Genomic DNA, 17,912 nt, shown 5'->3' with positions numbered 1-17,912 from the left:
GTGGGCAAAAAAAGTTCATTTACCTGGATGACTATCTGGCCATTTAGCAAATCCACCAACAAGGCGATCTTGGGTTGATAAAATGTAATTCCTGTTCTTTTCATAGTTTGTATACTGAAATATTTTCAGAAGCTGAAAGAAAGGTTTGTCGTGTTAACACACATTATCAGTTTTAACATGCACCAGAAGTACAAACAGAGAATTGTAAAGTTTGTGTACTCTTTTTAAGAAAAATGAATTTCTAGAATTAACTATAGGACATAAAATAGCACCTTTGATATTAAAGGTCAACCTAAATTAACTTATTAATGCAGAAGTTAAACAGTCAGGAGGCAGATTATGAATGACAGTGTCTTGCTTCAACTTTCAAGTTACCTTAAGAGTTGCTCCAACCCAAAATGAGTAGCAGGTATCCACAGGCTTGTTAGGTCGGCCATGATAACCATTCTGTTGCCGCATAATGCACCATCTCCTTATCCTGTCCAGCTGTTTCTCAGAGAATACCTCTTCAAGTTTACCCATTAGGCATAGGGATGCAATACCACAAAAAGTAGAGCCACCTGAAAAACCAGACAAGAGTTTCCCAAACATAGTTTTCAGTCTTCCATGGAGCTACTGAGGAAGCTCAGTTTACATAAACTACTGTATCTAAAAGACAATTTTAAGTTATACACTGTCATTCACCCTAGCAGAGAGAGGAGGCACTGAGTTAAGCACATGTAGAGCTGGACAAACAATTTTCAAACAAAACGACTGGTAAACCACTCAACCATGTTACTGTTTTGTTAACCAGTTGTCATTCCATTCATACCACGGTATGCATGTTTATTACTTTACCTGTAGTTTTAGGCCAGGCGCAGATGTAACACAAGAATTAAGGGATTAGACTATGCTATCATAGGCTCCCACATACGCACATTTCCCCCCAAGTCTGGGCTCACTTAAAAACTTCTGCAAAGAGAAATGCACATGCCAAGAAGCTTCCTTTTTGCGCTTGGTTTCATTGAGAGTTACTGACAAAAATTGGGTATCATGAATCTTGTGTTGAGACCTCCTTATTGCTTATTTATCACTTTCACAAGGAGGACTGTCAGCACAAGATTCATGATATCCAAATTTTGTCAATAACCTGCAATGAAGCCAAGCTCAAAAATAAAGTTTCACAGCGCATGCAGTTCTTCCTTGCAGAAGTGTTCTATCCCATTACCACTGTAATAAAGTGATCCTTAAGAAAACAAATACTCTTACCATGAGATTCAAGTCCGGCTCCTTGGGCAAGCCCATTGTCATAAGACTGAAAAGGCAAAAGGCAGGCAAATGTAAGCATTCATGCAGGCCTTTGAATGTACACTTCATTTTAGTAAAACTACATGCCTTGGCCAAAAGTTATTTCTAGTCTCCCACAGCCTAGGAGATGACTTTTCAAAGACACTGCACTAACTTCAAAGTTATAACCAAATGTATACAACTAGACAGTGCTCAAATTCATTAATAATAATATTAATAATAATATTAATAGTAATAATAATAGTAGTAATAATAAGAAGAAGAAGAAGAAGAAGAAGAAGTGGTGGTGGTGTTCTTCCACTCTATACAGGAGCCCAGATAATGCCATTATGAAAAGACAATAAATTCATTGACAAGCAGTTGTGACTGCTGTGGGTCAGGGTTGGGGGAAGAATGCAGGCAGCAAACAATGTCCACCCTTCCCTAAAAACTATTCAGCTGACTCAAAATAATCTGCTACTTGTAGACACCGGGTGCCCAGCTAATCAGGTGTGTCATAAACAATGAGAATGAAACATCACACCAAGTATAAAATAATTAGCTTGAAGGTAGGTAGAGGCCCTAGTTTACTCCAGCACCAAACTCGTGATACTTAAAAAAACACAGAACACTGACCTAAGGTTTATCTGGATGCTGAGACTGACTGTTGTCATCTTGCTTGTAAGATAACTGGGAACTTTGCCCTTTTAAAGGAGGAACTGCAATCCTCCGCCCTTCCAATAATTATTGCACTCATATGTTTGACTGACACAAGACAGGAAATGTGAAAAGCCAAACAAACAGCAGCCTTTGCTGTTTGCACAGAATATATTTTTTAGCCTAATTACAGATTCCTAATTTTATTATTGCATGTGTAGAGAAGTTTACTCTATGCTCAAACTATAGCTCTGCAAAACTAAAGCACAGCCCTTTAGCCCTTAGAATGGCATGGGCTGTGGTACAGAAATACAAAAAGAATCTAAGTCTATGAAAATACTGACTTGAAATAATATTTGACTTGCCAAAGGTGTTGCTACCTAACCAAATTATATTCAGCAGCATTCAAATTTGCACTGCAATGATAAAAACATATAAGCTTGAACGAGCCTTATTTTCTTGCAAACGACAACATAGGAGATGTTGAAACAAAAACTACATCTTTGAATAATAGCACCCTTCTAACAATGGCATCTGTTTTGCCTGTGATAAAGGGGACATTATCAGTACAAGCCAGAACTGTACATAAACCAACAGTTCACTACAATGAAATACATGGGCACCTCAGAAACGTAGATACGGTGTTGAAAAGAAATACAGGTGAAACCCGGAAAATTAGAATATCATGGAAAAGTTCATTTATTTCAGTAATTCAACTTAAAAGGTGAAATTAATATATGAGATAGACTCATGACATGCAAAGCAAGATATGTCAAGCCTTTATTTGTTATAACTGTGATGATTATGGCGTACAGCTGATGAAAACCCCAAATTAACAATCTCAGAAAATTAGAATATTAAATGAAATCAGCAAAACAAGGACAGCAAATAGAGCAATATTGGACCTCTGAGAAGTAGAAGCATGCATATGTACTCAGTACTTGGTTTGGGCCCCTTTTGCATCAATTACTGCCTCAGTGCGGTGGGGCATGGATGCTATCAGCCTGTGGCACTGCTGAGGTGTTATGGGAGACCAGGATGCTTCAATAGCAGCATTTAGCTCTTCTGCATTGCTCAGTTTCATGTCTCTTATCTGTCTCTTGGCAATGCCCCATAGATTCTCTATGGGGTTCAGGTCAGGCGAGTTTGCTGGCCAATCAAGCACAGTAATTCCATGGGCACTGAACTAGGTTTTGGTACTTTTGGCAGTGTGGCAGGTGCCAAAGTCCTGCTGGAAAATGAAGTCAGCATCCCCATAAAGCTCGTCTGCAGAAGGAAGCATGAAGTGCTCCAGAATCTCCTGGTAGACGGCTGTGTTGACCCTGGACAGTGAAGCACAGTGGACCAACACCAGCTGATGACGTGGCTCCCCAAATCTCTTTTCTGATGAGAGCAGTTTTTGCATCTTATTTGGAAACCAAGGACCCAGAGTCTGGAGGAAGGATGGGGAGGCACACAATGCCAGATGCTTGAAGTCCAGTGTGAAGTTTCCACAGTCTGTGTTGAGCCTATCTCATATATTAACCTTTTATATATGACTTTCACCTTTTAAGCTGAATTACTGAAATAAATGAACTTTTCCACGATATTCTAATTTTCCGAGTTTCACCTGTATTTCCATTTTCCATTCTCCATATTACCCTTTCTGAGAAAAATTCAGGTTGCAAGGTAAGTTCCTATTTTGAATATTAGTGCTGCAAAAATATTCTAGACCAGTTGGGTACTCAAGAGTATGCAGTACCAGCAACTCTTTTGTTGTTGTGAAAAAGTGCAACACACATACTGTTACAACTTCATGGTGAGTACCAGCACCTATTTTTCTAGAAGAAGAAAAAGCACTGTTCTAGATTAATCTAGCTTAAGAATAATTGTGCTTGTTAATTCCTAAATATAATACTTTTGCTTCTAGGAGACTCATGTCTGCTATGAAGAAACTCCACTAATGTATTCTGGTGCTGGGAATTTTCAGAGATCTCAAGCACAAAGATAACAAATACCATATTTTTCTATGTATATGACACCTATTTTTTAAAACGCAAATTTAAGAAATCAATATTTTAAATTAGGGTTGCCAAAACCACGAATGACACTGTAACTTACAAGCAGATGGAAAGGTAAAGGTAAAGGACCCCTGGATGGTTAAGTCCAGTCAAAGGTGACTATGGGGTTGCGGCGCTCATCTCGCTTTCAGGCTGTGAGAGCTGGCGTTTCTCCACAGACAGATTTCTGCGTCACGTAGCCAGCATGAGTAAACTGCTACTGGCGCAACAGAACACCGTGACAGAAACCAGAGCGCATGGAAACACCATTTACCTTCCCACCACCTACTTATCTACTTGCACTGGTGTGCTTTCAAACTGCTAGGTTGACAGGAGCTGGGACAGAGCTGGGACAGGAGTGTGGGACACCCTGTCGTGGGAATCCGAACTGCCGATATTCCGATTAGCAAGCCCAAGATGCCCAGTGGTTTAGACTACCATCCATGTATAAGATGGCCCCCAATTTTTTACTAAAAAATAATAATAGCAAAAAACATTGTCTTATACACGGGAAAATGTGGTATATTCACACTGCTCTTAACTGACCACAAAGCAAAAGTCATCACTGTCTTCAGAGAATGCTAGTATAACAGAAATCTAAAAAGGGGCAGACTTTGATAATCAGAGCATTCACCTCTATCCTCCAACCTATTAAGCTGGAAAAGAAATGGAACACTACAGGGTAGGGTAGGACAAAGTGTTTGCATGCAAAGTAGGGATGAGGCATTTTCTGGAGTGCTTAACCTTTCGTAATTACTTTTATAAAACTCTCCAAATGATTCCCCCCCCCATTTCCTAGGAACTACATGTGGGAGCCCCATGCCCTTTTCTTGGTGGTGAACAGAAGGAGTGAATTTTTGTCCCAGGCGAGAAATAGGGATGGAGTAAGTCTGATATTGCTGTGCAGTAAATGTCTCCCAGTTTGATGTTTCTTGGCATCAACTGGTAGAATACAGCAGCAGCAACAACAACAACAACTGGGGACTGCAGAGAGCAGGTTGCAGAGGAAAAGCAGCAGGCTCTCTGTAAAAGCCTCACTGCCTTTGCTTTATATGTCACAAGCAAACGTAGGGCCCCAAATTCCTACATTTGCTGCCAAATGCCTAGTTCTGCTTGTACACAAAAAAATTCTGCTATGCTCTATGAAAAGATTCACATAGCCACTGGCGGAGGAACAGGGGGAGGGGGAGCGCACTGCCACCGGGAAGGGGGGTACCATCATGGCCACCCCCCAGACACGCGCCACGCACACCCCACCATGCTGGGCGGCGTGCCACGCCCCTGAGACACATGCCACGCCCCTGGCTGCTCTCCGTCCCCAGTGCTGGAGCATGCAGCTTCGCCACTGCACATAGCACATTTGTAATCACCCTCCCCTTTATATGTCTCTCTCAGAAATATAGCATTCACTGTTTTCCTTATTCTACCAATAGTATTTTTGACCTTTCAAGCAGCTCAGGATGCATTCTTCAAGTTTCAGCTTTTAAAAGTCAACTTTACCACAATCACCTCCCAGGACACAGCTTACCTAATGGCAATCTACACATTCATTCCTGTACAGCAGTTGAGAGCTGACTGCTTACGGCTTTGGCAGAATTTGAACTAAAGAGGGAAAACATAGAAGGACTATCTGTTTGATGTGCTTTTCAAGAGCAGTATTCTGGAGCACACTTGAGCATTCAAGTGTATAATCAAGTGTACTTGAAGTCTAGTGTCTCACTACAAGTGTTAACTATGCAAGAGCTACTGGCTTTCTGCACATCAGATCAAGACTAAAAATACAGCATGCCAGATTCTTGGCATTGTGCAGGATTGATGGTGCAGTGCGGGATTCTCTTTTTATGAAATAACTGGTGGCAAAACTGCAGCCTATTGGTTACTGCGCATCTCTAGGAGAAGCCCATAGAGACAGTGCCTAGGAAGTGTCAGTCTGCCATGCTAATGATGGTCTGCTGGTGCAGATTCCAAACTTGTAGTGCAAGTTTAACTCATTTATAGTATCAGCTAAAAGAGAACAGGAAACTCAGGGCCTGGGTTGTTAATCTGTAACCCATGTACTCTGACAGATAATAGGCAATAGCTCTGGCTGTTCACAACACAATCCTGTATTTCTATACTTACAAAAGGCAACATTTAAATTATTTGAACTTAAACTAGATTTATACCTTAAGTAAAGCTGTGCCCAACTAGCCACAGCAATTATATTTTCACCATGCTACAGGGCAGGATTCCAGCGTTGCAATCACACTAGTATGGAAAACGTTAACGTAAAATATGAACTGGTAGCTTTTCAGTTTTTGAAAGGTCTATACGCCAATAACTTCATAAAGGTAAAGGGTAAAGAGACCCCTGACCATTAGGTCCAGTCATGGCCGACTCTGGGGTTGCGGCGCTCATCTCGCTTTATTGGCCGAGGGAGCCGTTGTACAGCTTCCGGGTCATGTGGCCAGCATGACTAAGCCGCTTCTGGTGAACCAGAGCAGCGCACTGAAACGCCGTTTACCTTCCCGCCGGAGCGGTACCTATTTATCTACTTGCACTTTGACGTGCTTTCGAACTGCTAGGTTGGCAGGAGCAGGGACTGAACAATGGGAGCTCACCCTGTCGCGGAGATTCGAACCGCCGACCTTCCGATCGGCAAGTCCTAGGCTCTGTGGTTTAACCCACAGCACCACCCGTGTCCCAATAACATCATAAAAAGCAGCAATATAAGAATTTTGAAATCCTATGGCTATGTATCATATTTCTAAGTAAACGTACACAAGATTGTAATGTTGGAGCCTTACAGTGCAACCGTATGCAAGCATATTTAGGAATAAGTCCCACTAAGTTCAGACTTACTCACAGCTAAGTTCACAAAGGATTGCAGTCTGAATTGCCCAGAAGGGCTAATACTATCCATGAATGAATGCACAGAATACTTAATATTTTTTGTACACAATCAGAATAGGCAACAATTTATATCAAAGTGGAGGCTATTTAGCAGTCATGAAATCCATCATTATTTCTAGTAAGAAGAAAAACTAAGCAGCGTATATCACTGTAGCATCATAAAAATTCATGTTTTAGAAGTCCTTTGTTTCCTAAATCATTAAGCATATCCTAATGTTGTCTCTCTCACGCTGCTCATTACAAAGGCAAATCTATGCATTAATGCTATAATATTCTGCATTAAATATGTTTGGATGCAGGAAAACTGGCAAAGAAGCTGCTTTATTGATTTAGTTCCTCAATCAACACAGGAATACAAAATGTATGCATATGAAATGTTAAGAAAAGATTCTCTGAATAGAGGAAGTTGAAAAAATTTGATTTGCAAAACTCACCATGCTCCTCCTGATATAGTCAATGGCTTTCTTCGTATCCATCCCTGACCAGTTGTTAAGCATGTAGCATATACAAGCAGCACAGTACACAAATCTCATGTCATTTTCACTTCCTTCCAGGACTGCACAAAAACTAAAACATATAGAAGTTATGCAACAGTTACTGCTCTGTTCAACTGAATCTCAATCTGGGTTTGTTTGGGGTTTTTTGGAACAAAACATAAGGTAAAGGTAAAGGTACCCCTGCCCGTACGGGCCAGTCTTGACAGACTCTAGGGTTGTGCGCCCATCTCACTCAAAGAGGCCGGGGGCCAGCACTGTCCGAAGACACTTCCGGGTCACGTGGCCAGCGTGACATCGCTGCTCTGGCGAGCCAGAGCTGCACACGGAAACGCTGTTTACCTTCCCGCTAGTAAGCGGTCCCTATTTATCTACTTGCACCCGAGAGTGCTTTCGAACTGCTAGGTTGGCAGGCGCTGGGACCGAACAGCGGGAGCGCACCCCACCACAGGGATTCGAACCGCCGACCTTACGATCGGCAAGCCCTAGGCGCTGAGGCTTTAACCCACAGCGCCACCCGCGTCCCCAGAACAAAACATAATTTACTTCAAACTGTCAGTTTCTATGGGAAAATGATCTAATTACCTGCTGAAAGCCGAACCCTGTCAGGTGATTACAAGACCTCTTTCAGTCATTTACTACAAAGCCAGCATACACACACTAGCTAGTGAAAGTACCATTTTGACCAGCCAGCATACCCACCACTCACCTGAGTAGCAGGGACTAAACTGAATTATTCTGTGCCATGTCCCATTAGCAAGGCCTTCTGCTTCCTAGAGCAAGGGTTATAAAACTTTCTTCCCCCGAGGTTGTTGAAAATTATGGAGGTCCGCCAGTCACAAAATGGTGACAGATAGAGGCAGGGTTTGGCATAATCAGCAGGAATTCTGCATTTGTAATTCCAGCTTTTCATGAAAGCTCCTGATTTCTACACTCCCTCCCCACAAATATTAAGACAACCAGGTGGCATCTGTTTTCTAGAACTTATGGAAACTAGCATATTGCTGAGCTACTAAATGGAGAAGAATTAAAACAAGCAAGATCAAATTATGGTTGTTGCTGCTTTGGTTGCAGCCATACCCAAGATTCAGGAGTCACTTTTTCCATCTATATAAAGTCTGCAGTCTATGAAAGGAGCCAGTCTCAGCAATGGAGGGAGGAACACTCAGTTTGAAAGGCAAGCCAAAGAGATCAAAGTCATGTCTGTGGGTACACTGGAACAAGGAAAAGGGCTCTAGACCAGACTGGAACAGCAGTAAAAGCATTTGAGCGTCCATGAGGGTCTATTAAGAGGTTCTGGAGATCAGCAGGAATGACCATATATACTCGAGTATAAGCCTTTTTTTTAGCACATTTTTTATGCTGAAAAAGCCCCCCTCGGCTTATACTCGAGTGAGGGTCCTTTCAGGCTGCTCCTTCCTCCTCCTCTGCCTTTGCCATTCTGTGGTAAAATTAGGTGCCTCGGCTTATATTCGGGCCTGCTTATACTCGAGTATATACAATACACCTTTAATGAGTTGCTACGATAGGAGAACCGAGGACATTCAGCCAACTATATAGCACAGTACTCTTCCCTACCTAAATCTGCAAAAGTCTCTTGACTCCTGACTTCTCTAAATGCTGTTTTTGGTAGCCTAGAGCCCTTTGACCAGTTGCCGGCAATATAGGGAACAGACAACAAGTCACTGGCATTTAAAGACTAGGCTCTGAAACCCCCAGGGAAAGAACACCATTAAATGTAAGAATGCAGGCTTCCTATCTGTGCTATGTGAAATGAAGAAGGGGACAGCTCTGCTTGCTAGACTACCCTAGTCTGAGTTTGCTTTCCCTGGCAAGAAGAGACCTCAAAGTATGTAAGCTTCCTTACTGTGCTCAAGTCCTCACTTTCCTCACGCTGGATTCAGTCTCGCCAGTTCCTCCTTTACAGTACTGTGCATTATGTATTTGGATCCAGTTTTTCCTTTCTAAAAATATTTAACACCTGGCAACACAGAATTCACTGTACCTCCCGTCATCCAGCTGGAGAGCTCTTAGTCCTGCCAAGCAGGCTTCTTTATTTACTCGGCTCAAGTCATCGCCAAGAATAACTAAGCAGGAAAGGCCAGTGTAAGTCATTGCTATGTGCCCGCTATCATAGGGATGAGCAATACCGGGACCCTGAAACACAAGAAAATGCAATTAGAATTATTATTAGAGTTTATAGTTATCAACGGATAACAAAACAAGCATTTGTTTTAGCAGAAAACAGAGATTGTTTTCCTGAAGTGTCTTTGGGCAGGAGCATTGTTCTAGGAACATTTTGCGACAGGGAACTTTCATTAGCACAAACAGTTTCTGAGCTCTGGGCGCAGTACTGAGCCAAAAATTTCAGATTTAAACTGCAGAGTGGAAGGAAAGGAGGACCTTTTTCTGCCTCCCCACTTCTAGCTACTCTCTGAAGACCGGAGAAGAGACCCTCTTAAAAATATTAGAGGGGAGGGCAGGAGAAGGACTAGACCATGTGAAAAATCATTTTCAGCTTTGTATTCCTGTTATTTAAAAAAAGCGCACCTGGACATTCAGTTGTTGTGCCCATAACCTAGGTTTAAGGTGCCATTTAACTCCTCGCTTTCATATCTCAGTTTCTAACACTGGGCAGGAGAAACATGCAGGAGAATTGCCTGAATGGCTATATATAAATGCCCACCTCTGCATGACCCACACATAGCAGCAGCTATGCAAATAGCAGGAAGTGTGACAGTTATTTTAAGACCAGGGTACATTTCCAGCACCAGAAGAATTTTGCACAGATTTCTACGAACTGATGGCGGCTTCCAGTGTGCCAGTTTAGTCCTGTGTGGCAGATCTCAACTACTGTACTAGGATAGATGACCAAACTAGACTTTCCTTTGCAAATATTCCTGAAACGTTCAGTCTAGAAAGACAAACAGCTTGAGAAATAAGTAAAATATTTTAACAAGCTGGTCCTGCAGAAAGGACTTCACAATACCTTTCAGTATTTTCTGGGATTTACATTAGAGATTCCAGGTTACAAAATTCTGGCACCATGTAAAAGGATACAATGAGTTATCGCCACACGTCTAATATCACTTTCAATAAATTTAGAAATATGATCACACCATATAAATAGTGACAACCTGAAAAATAATCACACTCTGTTTATGGGAATTTCAGGGTTGCCATGTGTCCTCTTTTTCCAGGACATGTTCTCTTTTTCAGGAGGTAAATTTTGAGACAAATTGCATTTATTGGCTTGTAAGGCCACCATAGTATCCTCTTTTTTGCTCTTCAAAATATGGCAACCCTATTTTAAAAAGAGGCCACTCAAGCCCAGGCGGCTTATATTCTAGGGATGTGCATTCTCCCTCATTTCCATGAAAACTTATGGAAATATGGATATGATGTAAGTCTGATGTGTTATGCAGCATTTAGAAAGTCTTGTCATTTTTAAAGAAGGACTTCACACCTCTCACAACTGTAAAGAAAAGCCCACACGTGTTGGTTTGCCTGCCCATCATGCTAAGTCTATCTTAACGGCATCTATTTTTGTGTCTTCCTCACAAGAACCACACTGATGCTGTCCTGATAACAGCAAGACAGAAATGTTAGGAATGGAATTTCTGTCCATGCAGCCAGCCTGCTAGCACACTGACACTGCAGACTTATTTGATTCCTCTGAACTTGCATTCCGTATATTTGATTTGTGTTCCCTTTCTAACACACTTTCAATCCTACAGGCTGTTCATACTTCAAGGACTCCACTTCTCGCTCCTGCCACAAACTACATGAGACAACCATGTTCTAAAGGTGAAGGTTTCCTATGAAGAATATCCTCATTTAGAATACAACATTCAAATGTTCAGGCAATGCTGCAGTAATCTGAGGATTTGATGCATTTTCCCGTGTATAACACACCCCCATGTATAAGACTCTTTTTTGGGACTCAATATTGAAAAAATGGGGGGAGATTGCCCACTGTTATTGAGCTCGGGGGGGGGGGGATTGCACAGTATTGGAGGGGGAGTTTTGCCGAAAATCGCTCACCCGCAACAGCCAATCGCACGCACATCAACAAAGCCACTAATTGTTTCCACACTCACCGAAAGCAAGCACCAAAACAGCCAACAGCTGACACCCCCCAATTTTTAGCACCATTTTTAAATAAAATAACCTCGTCTTATACATGGAAAACTACGGTAAGTCATGCATTAGCACCTTTTTTCTGTACATGTCCATGCTGTGGAATGACGGAAAGAGAGTGAGCAAGATTCGCATCTGATAAAGACCCGAAGGAGTTGCAAATGGCCATGATTTGTGCAAAGTTAAAAGCAACATAAACCTGAATAAAATCAGAACTACTTTTAAAAGTAGTGTTCTGCGGGCACATCTTGAAAGACCTGTGGTTCCAAAATAAAGAACTGAACCGAACACATACTCCAGCAAGCACTGCTGCTGAGCAGATGCTGTTCGTTTTAACAGACCTCAAGTAGGATATGAGCAGAGGTTCCACAGCTTCACTGCTTAGTCAATTCTATGAAAAGTGAACAGAGTACCCTATGTTCACATCAACTTGAAATTCTTGGGTCACAAAGGTTCACAGAACAAAACCATTACATTATCAAGTCGCAGGCTTCCACACATCCTACCTGCCCACATACATTCAATGTAGTTACTTTAGTAACTTACGGTGCAATCCTAACTTTACTTATCTGGGAGCAAGCCTCATTCAATTCAAGATGACTTGCTTCTGAGTAGACAATTTCCCAATTTCTATTCTTATTGGTTTTAAAAGCTTAAAGCACATTAAAAAGCTGTGCATCCATTTCTAGCTTTCATTAAAATATGGCTTCGATAATAAGAGCACTGTTCTGCCTCGCGGAAATGTTTTCAATTTACGAGTAGAATTTACAAAAATAGAGTGCTATTTTTACTCTAAAAAATGCTCACCTCAGAGCCTTATTTCATGATCATGTAAATATTTGTTAAAAGGCTGCAAAGGAAAGCACTGTAATTTTTTTCACGTAGTATTCACTAACCTTGGACGGATTGAATGGCATTCCCAGATACGAAGAACCACGGAATCCACAGCGATGCATGTTTGACCCTTTGTAGGAAACAAAACAACCCTAGTTTAACTTTGTGCATTCATTTTCAAATTACTAGCTATTTGTTTTAAATAATTCTACTGAAATTTAAAGTCTTTCTCTGGCTCATGATTAATGCCAAATCATATTCACTAGCTCAGACTGCTATCCTACAAACTTAACTTGGAGTAACTCCTATTGAACTCTGTGAACCCACTTACTTTTGAGTAAAGGGGCTGGCAATGCAGCTCTGCCACACGCAGCTCTGCATTTACAACCATTTTTCACAGAAGGCCAATGGGAGTGCTTAGATTTTCCACCCTGCTACATACTCATCATTTTCTGAGTTCTACAAACACTCCATCATACGTAGTTGATGTAAAAATGGTCAGCCAGCCATTTTCAGTCTATCCCCTCCTCAGACTGACCTTCCAGGAAAAGATAGCTCCTGTTCTGGGATCTAGCCTAACACATTTGCAGAGATAAGAGCTGTAATAAGCAGCAGCTAAATAAAAACAAACTGTGTTTTACAAATTGTTAGGAGTCATTCTGCAAAGAAACAGAAAAGATGATTGTAACTTTAAGAACTGTTTCTGTGAGTTCTGGGTGTGAGTTCTGGGCTGATAAGATACAACTGGTGATGAGTACAAAAGGAGAAGTTATTTTACACCTGCCTCGTGGTTCTATCGTCCGCTGCCAGGAAGATACAGCTCCAACACAAATGTCATACAACTATATAAACTTTGAGCCAAAGTAAGGCATATAGAACCATACAAGAACAAATTTATTACAGCAATTATATTAAAGAGTTCATGTACCAATTGGTTGCCTTTTATGTATATTCTCTGTCTAAAAACTGAAAGAAAAACTCTATTATTCATGCAACAGTACCAGTCAGATCCCCCAAGAGGGTTCTCCAAGGATCACAAGCATACAAAGCATTCATCCTGCACAAAGAAGTCTTGTTTAAAGAGGGTTTTTTTTTCATCTGAGATATACTAAATAATGAAGGTCCTCCTACATATTATTAATTTTTAATGTCACTCCGGTATTTATGGTGGGTTGTATCCAATGCATCCTTCCATTCACGGAAGACTCTTTGATTTAGTGGAGGCTAACAAAAGTGGGAAGGAGGCAAAGCAGTGACTGCAGACAGTCAGGTTGTGTATCCATAGCAGTGACCAGAGGAGGAATGAGCTCTGGGAAGAGCACAGAAAGAAGAAAACACCATGGTCCAACTGCAACAAAACATCTCTCGCCATATTGGCCCCAAAGCCACAGTAAATCTATAATGGCATAGGTTAAACCCATGAAATGTTCTCCACAAAGGCAAATATTTATAGAGAATTTACAGGTGATTTTTCTCTTCTTTTTAACCTGACATACCAAAATGCCATGAAATACAGTGGGCTGTGACATTTCCCAGCAAAGCTAAACCTATATGTGAAAAGAATGCAGCTGTGAATTGATAACCTGGGACTGTAAGTGACTCAATTTGATTTTGAGTACTGAAATTAATGGGCCTAATTTAGTCATTACAGTGGATCTCCCCCGAGTAAAACTTGGTCGATTGCCACCCTTGGTTTTGCTCTTGTATTTTAATTCAGAAAATACACTAAATTAGTGTACAGAAGAAGCTTCAGAACATGGTTCTAGCTATTAACAGGCAGGTTTTCATTTCAGTGCCTGTCTTCATTGTGTTTTGCAGAAAGCTGCTGTGAAAGAAGAGCCAAATCTATTTTCAGCTCAAAGAGCTTTTCTTGAATCTTTCACTAACATCTCATTACCCATCCCAAGAGAATGCAGATCATAGTCAAGAGTTTGTTTTGGTTTTTTAAATACCTTCATTAGCTTTGTTACTTTTAAATTTCCTTTTGCAAAATGACCTTAAAGGTCCCATAAGCCTTCAATTCTTAAGTCAAGCACTCCAGAAATTAACAACCATGGAGAACGCCACACAGAATTGGAGATTAGCAGACAAACCATGATCACTATTCATTGAGTAGGAGTTAATCCAACAGTTTCAAAACAACAAGAGCAGCTGTTCTGAATCAATTATTATAGATGAGGTCTTATGGTAATTAGTCAAGAAGACTGTCTAAGGCTAATATTGAAGCTCCAAAATTTAAAAACAGGTTTGGGGAGATGTTAAGAAAATAAGAAGTATTTTAGCTTCAGTGGGGATGTTTCATGTGAGTGCATATCTATTAATATGTGGTGTAGCCAGTGTGGTGTAGTGGTTAACAGTGGTAGTCTCGTAATCTGGGGAACCGGGTTCGCATCTCCACTCCTCCACATGCAGCTGCTGGGTGACCTTGGGCCAGTCACACTTCTTTGAAGTCTCTCAGCCCCACTCACCTCACAGAGTGTTTGTTGTGGGGGAGGAAGGGAAAGGAGAATGTTAGCCGCTTTGAGACTTCTTAAAGGGAGTGAAAGGCGGGATATCAAATCCAAACTCCTCCTCTTCTTATTCTACTATTGATATGTGCCACAAAAAACTACATCTTCGAAAACCATGTTACTGAATTTTTAAGTATGGGGGGCGGATAGTTTCATAATCATTTAATATTTTTAATCAGCTACAGTTAAAGATTAAATGTTAAGAGAAGTCCGAGGCATCACAACTGGCTGTATCCTTTACTTACTAACGCAAAAAAATCAACAAGCTGTTGTCAGCAAGTAAGAGTCTCTTGCAGCATCTTAAAGTCTAGGAAACCTATTAAAGTATAAACTTCTGATCTAATAAATTTGATAGTCTTAAAGGTGTCACAAAACTTTAACTGTAGCTTGCCCCTTGTTTTTACTGCAGCAGACTAGCACAGCTTCCCCTCTGGAAGCTGTCACAGGAAGGATTTAGTACTACAGTTATGGAATGGCACCATCTAGTGGCTGTTCTGCATATAAATGGTACTACTACTGAAAACAATTGAAGCCTTAACAACAACAACAAAAAAGATGTAACACACTCCAATGAGTTATACTAATCATTACTCTAAGGAAACAAAACAGGAGCCTTGTAGCACCTTAAAGAGAAAAAATATGTTTTTAAGCTGTTGCAAGCCTCATTTTTGTGTGTGCTATTAAAAGACTCACAATCCCTCTGGAATTATTCTAAAGACAGCTGAAATCAGAGGTAATGGGAGGAAGTCTTATTTTGTAGAGAATATATCCCCACCACCACACAACTAACAAACATGTATGCAGTAAGTTCAAAAACAAAACAAGATTATCATGGACCTCATAATTCTTAAGCTTTTGTAGTATAATACTGCTCCATTTGCAACACGTGTCAATACTGAACCCATTTTAGCCATAAATCTGATTGGTGAAACTGCCAATAATCTGAAGAGAGTCTTTTTAGACTTCTGCTTTTTTCAGTATTGGCTCATAAAAAGTACAAAGAAGTCAGAACAATATCAAAACTAATTTGAAACACTTGTGGAACAGTCTTCTCCCACCATACTCTCCAAAACCCAAGTCACAGCATCAAATGAAAGCAGTATAAGACTTTTAAATATTTCGCTTGGCTTAAGAACGTTAAGAGCAGCATTCCTGGATCAGACCAAAGACCCATTCAGTCCAACATTCTGTTCCCACAGTGGCCAAACAGATGCCTAAGGGAAACCCGCAAGCAGGACAAGAGCACAATAGCCCCCTTCAACTCGTGATCCCCAGAAACCTGCATTCAGAGATATGCTGAAAACAGTAAACTGCCATCATGATTAGTAACTAGATAGCCTTATCTTGCATGTGTTGGCTTTTGGTGATCAGAGGTAGAGTGGCACGAGGATCCTGATTTTATATGTATATTTCTTTTTAAAATGTTTCTAATATCTTACCACACACCAGCAGCCTTAGTGATTTCAAGATGTGGAACTAAGGAGGAAGGGGTATATACTACCAGTACTGCTCTCTTTTTCTGAAAGCCTGCCTCCTAGATGGAGCAGAGAGCACAAGAGTACAAGACCACTGACTTCCAACAAGTAGGACAACAGTGCATTACTGTATTGACATCTGATTCAGTTCTATCAATTAGCTTGAGTTTCCCTGTTATTCTCCCATTGTTCTCTTATAGTAGTGGTGGGTTTGGCTTAACATTCATTAATGTAATAATAGTTCTGGCAAGTTATATTAGTTGCATAGCTGTTGTACAGCTAAGCTAATAAGTCTTACAAGGAAATTCAGTACAATTAAGAAGGAACAAAGCCATTGACCCATCTAAGCACATTTAAGCAGCTTTATAAAAAACTATCTTGAACATGTTTTGTCATGATTAGACAAAATACCTTCTGAATGTTTCTAATTTAACAATATATTAAGAATTTCAACATATCCTTCTAGAACCCATCAAAGCAACATTTAAAAAAAAAAAAAAAGCAGAGGGTCCCCTACTTGAAAGTTTAACCTACTTTGCTTAATACAACTGCATCTATAACTCACTATAGCTCTTTGACAGGCTTCACTGCACAGTTCTGTGACCTGGCTAAGAGCACCTACATTTTAGTACTGCTAAGCACTTTCAATTGTTACAAGTAAGATGGTCACTGCTCAGCATCTCTATGAACAAGGGTTTGCTCTCTATTATCAAAAGCTAAAAGCAGCACAAATGAGTGTAATGAAATGTCAGTAAGAGAAAAGCTAAAAACTCACTCACTGTCTTCTGTGGGAAGGACCTGCAGGGAATAAATCCATTCTATTATATCTTCTTTGTTCACCACATCTAAGGAATCCAACATATCCAGACCGGAGAGTGCAAAAAAAGCAATTGTCAACCTGCGAGGGAAGAAAAGCAGGATATTACTACCCGCCATCGATATAAAATGGTTTGTAAGCATGAGAAGTCGTACTTCTAAGCCACAAAGAAGTACCTGTGTTATGTGTCAGCTCCAGCATGAACTGAAAACAGACATGAGTGCTGCAACCTGACAATATGCTGCAGGGAGCTGGCTTACATGTAACTCTGCAGGCAGAAAGCCACGCTGCTGTCAAGCTTCACTAACCAACTCCACCTGGAGTGAAGGAGTGAAAAACCGATACCAACAAGTCTCTCCGACTGATGAAGCAGACCACACATAAATGTAGAATAACAACATGTTCAAGAAGCTGTAAAATGACTGGCTCATTAGCATCAAAATCAGGAAAGAAAAATGTCTTCAGCACCGAGAGCCATGGAAGAAAAATGCAATCTGTCAGGTAACAAACACAAATCAGACACATTTTGGTGCTAGAAATTACGCAGATAAAAAGGTGGTGCAGGTGTCCCTACAATGTGGCTCCATACAGCTGCGTGTGAACAATGCAAACCGTAGACCATCTTAACTGTGAGCCCTGCAAGACCTGCATTGCGGGCCTATTCCCACCTGGCCTGGGACACTAATGCAATGACTGATTCCAGCTACAAAAACTGTTACGATTGAAAGCGATGCAGACCATCTTGTTATGAGTCCAGAAAAACATGATGATCATGATGCCTAAAACTA

The 17,912-nt window shown here is 40.8% G+C and overlaps 1 protein-coding gene across 3 annotated transcripts in view; it reads right to left on the bottom strand.

Annotated features, from left to right (window-relative positions):
- PGGT1B (protein geranylgeranyltransferase type I subunit beta) overlaps window positions 1-17,912 on the bottom strand; it is a 28,007-nt gene that overhangs the window by 6,332 nt on the left and 3,763 nt on the right. For all 3 annotated transcript variants that reach the window (XM_083404252.1, XM_083404251.1, XM_083404253.1), the window contains exons 2-8: window positions 17,087-17,205; window positions 12,385-12,452; window positions 9,354-9,505; window positions 7,289-7,421; window positions 1,249-1,294; window positions 376-560; window positions 24-132 (exon numbers count right to left, since the gene is read on the bottom strand). In XM_083404252.1, coding sequence (XP_083260378.1) covers window positions 24-132; window positions 376-560; window positions 1,249-1,294; window positions 7,289-7,421; window positions 9,354-9,505; window positions 12,385-12,452; window positions 17,087-17,205 — 812 coding nt within the window. The remainder of the gene's footprint in view (window positions 1-23; window positions 133-375; window positions 561-1,248; window positions 1,295-7,288; window positions 7,422-9,353; window positions 9,506-12,384; window positions 12,453-17,086; window positions 17,206-17,912) is intronic.

This window comes from Podarcis tiliguerta (assembly GCF_965153285.1).
Source record: "Podarcis tiliguerta genome assembly, chromosome: 11".
NCBI lineage: Eukaryota > Metazoa > Chordata > Lepidosauria > Squamata > Lacertidae > Podarcis > Podarcis tiliguerta.
This window is presented reverse-complemented; position numbering and strand designations above follow the sequence as displayed.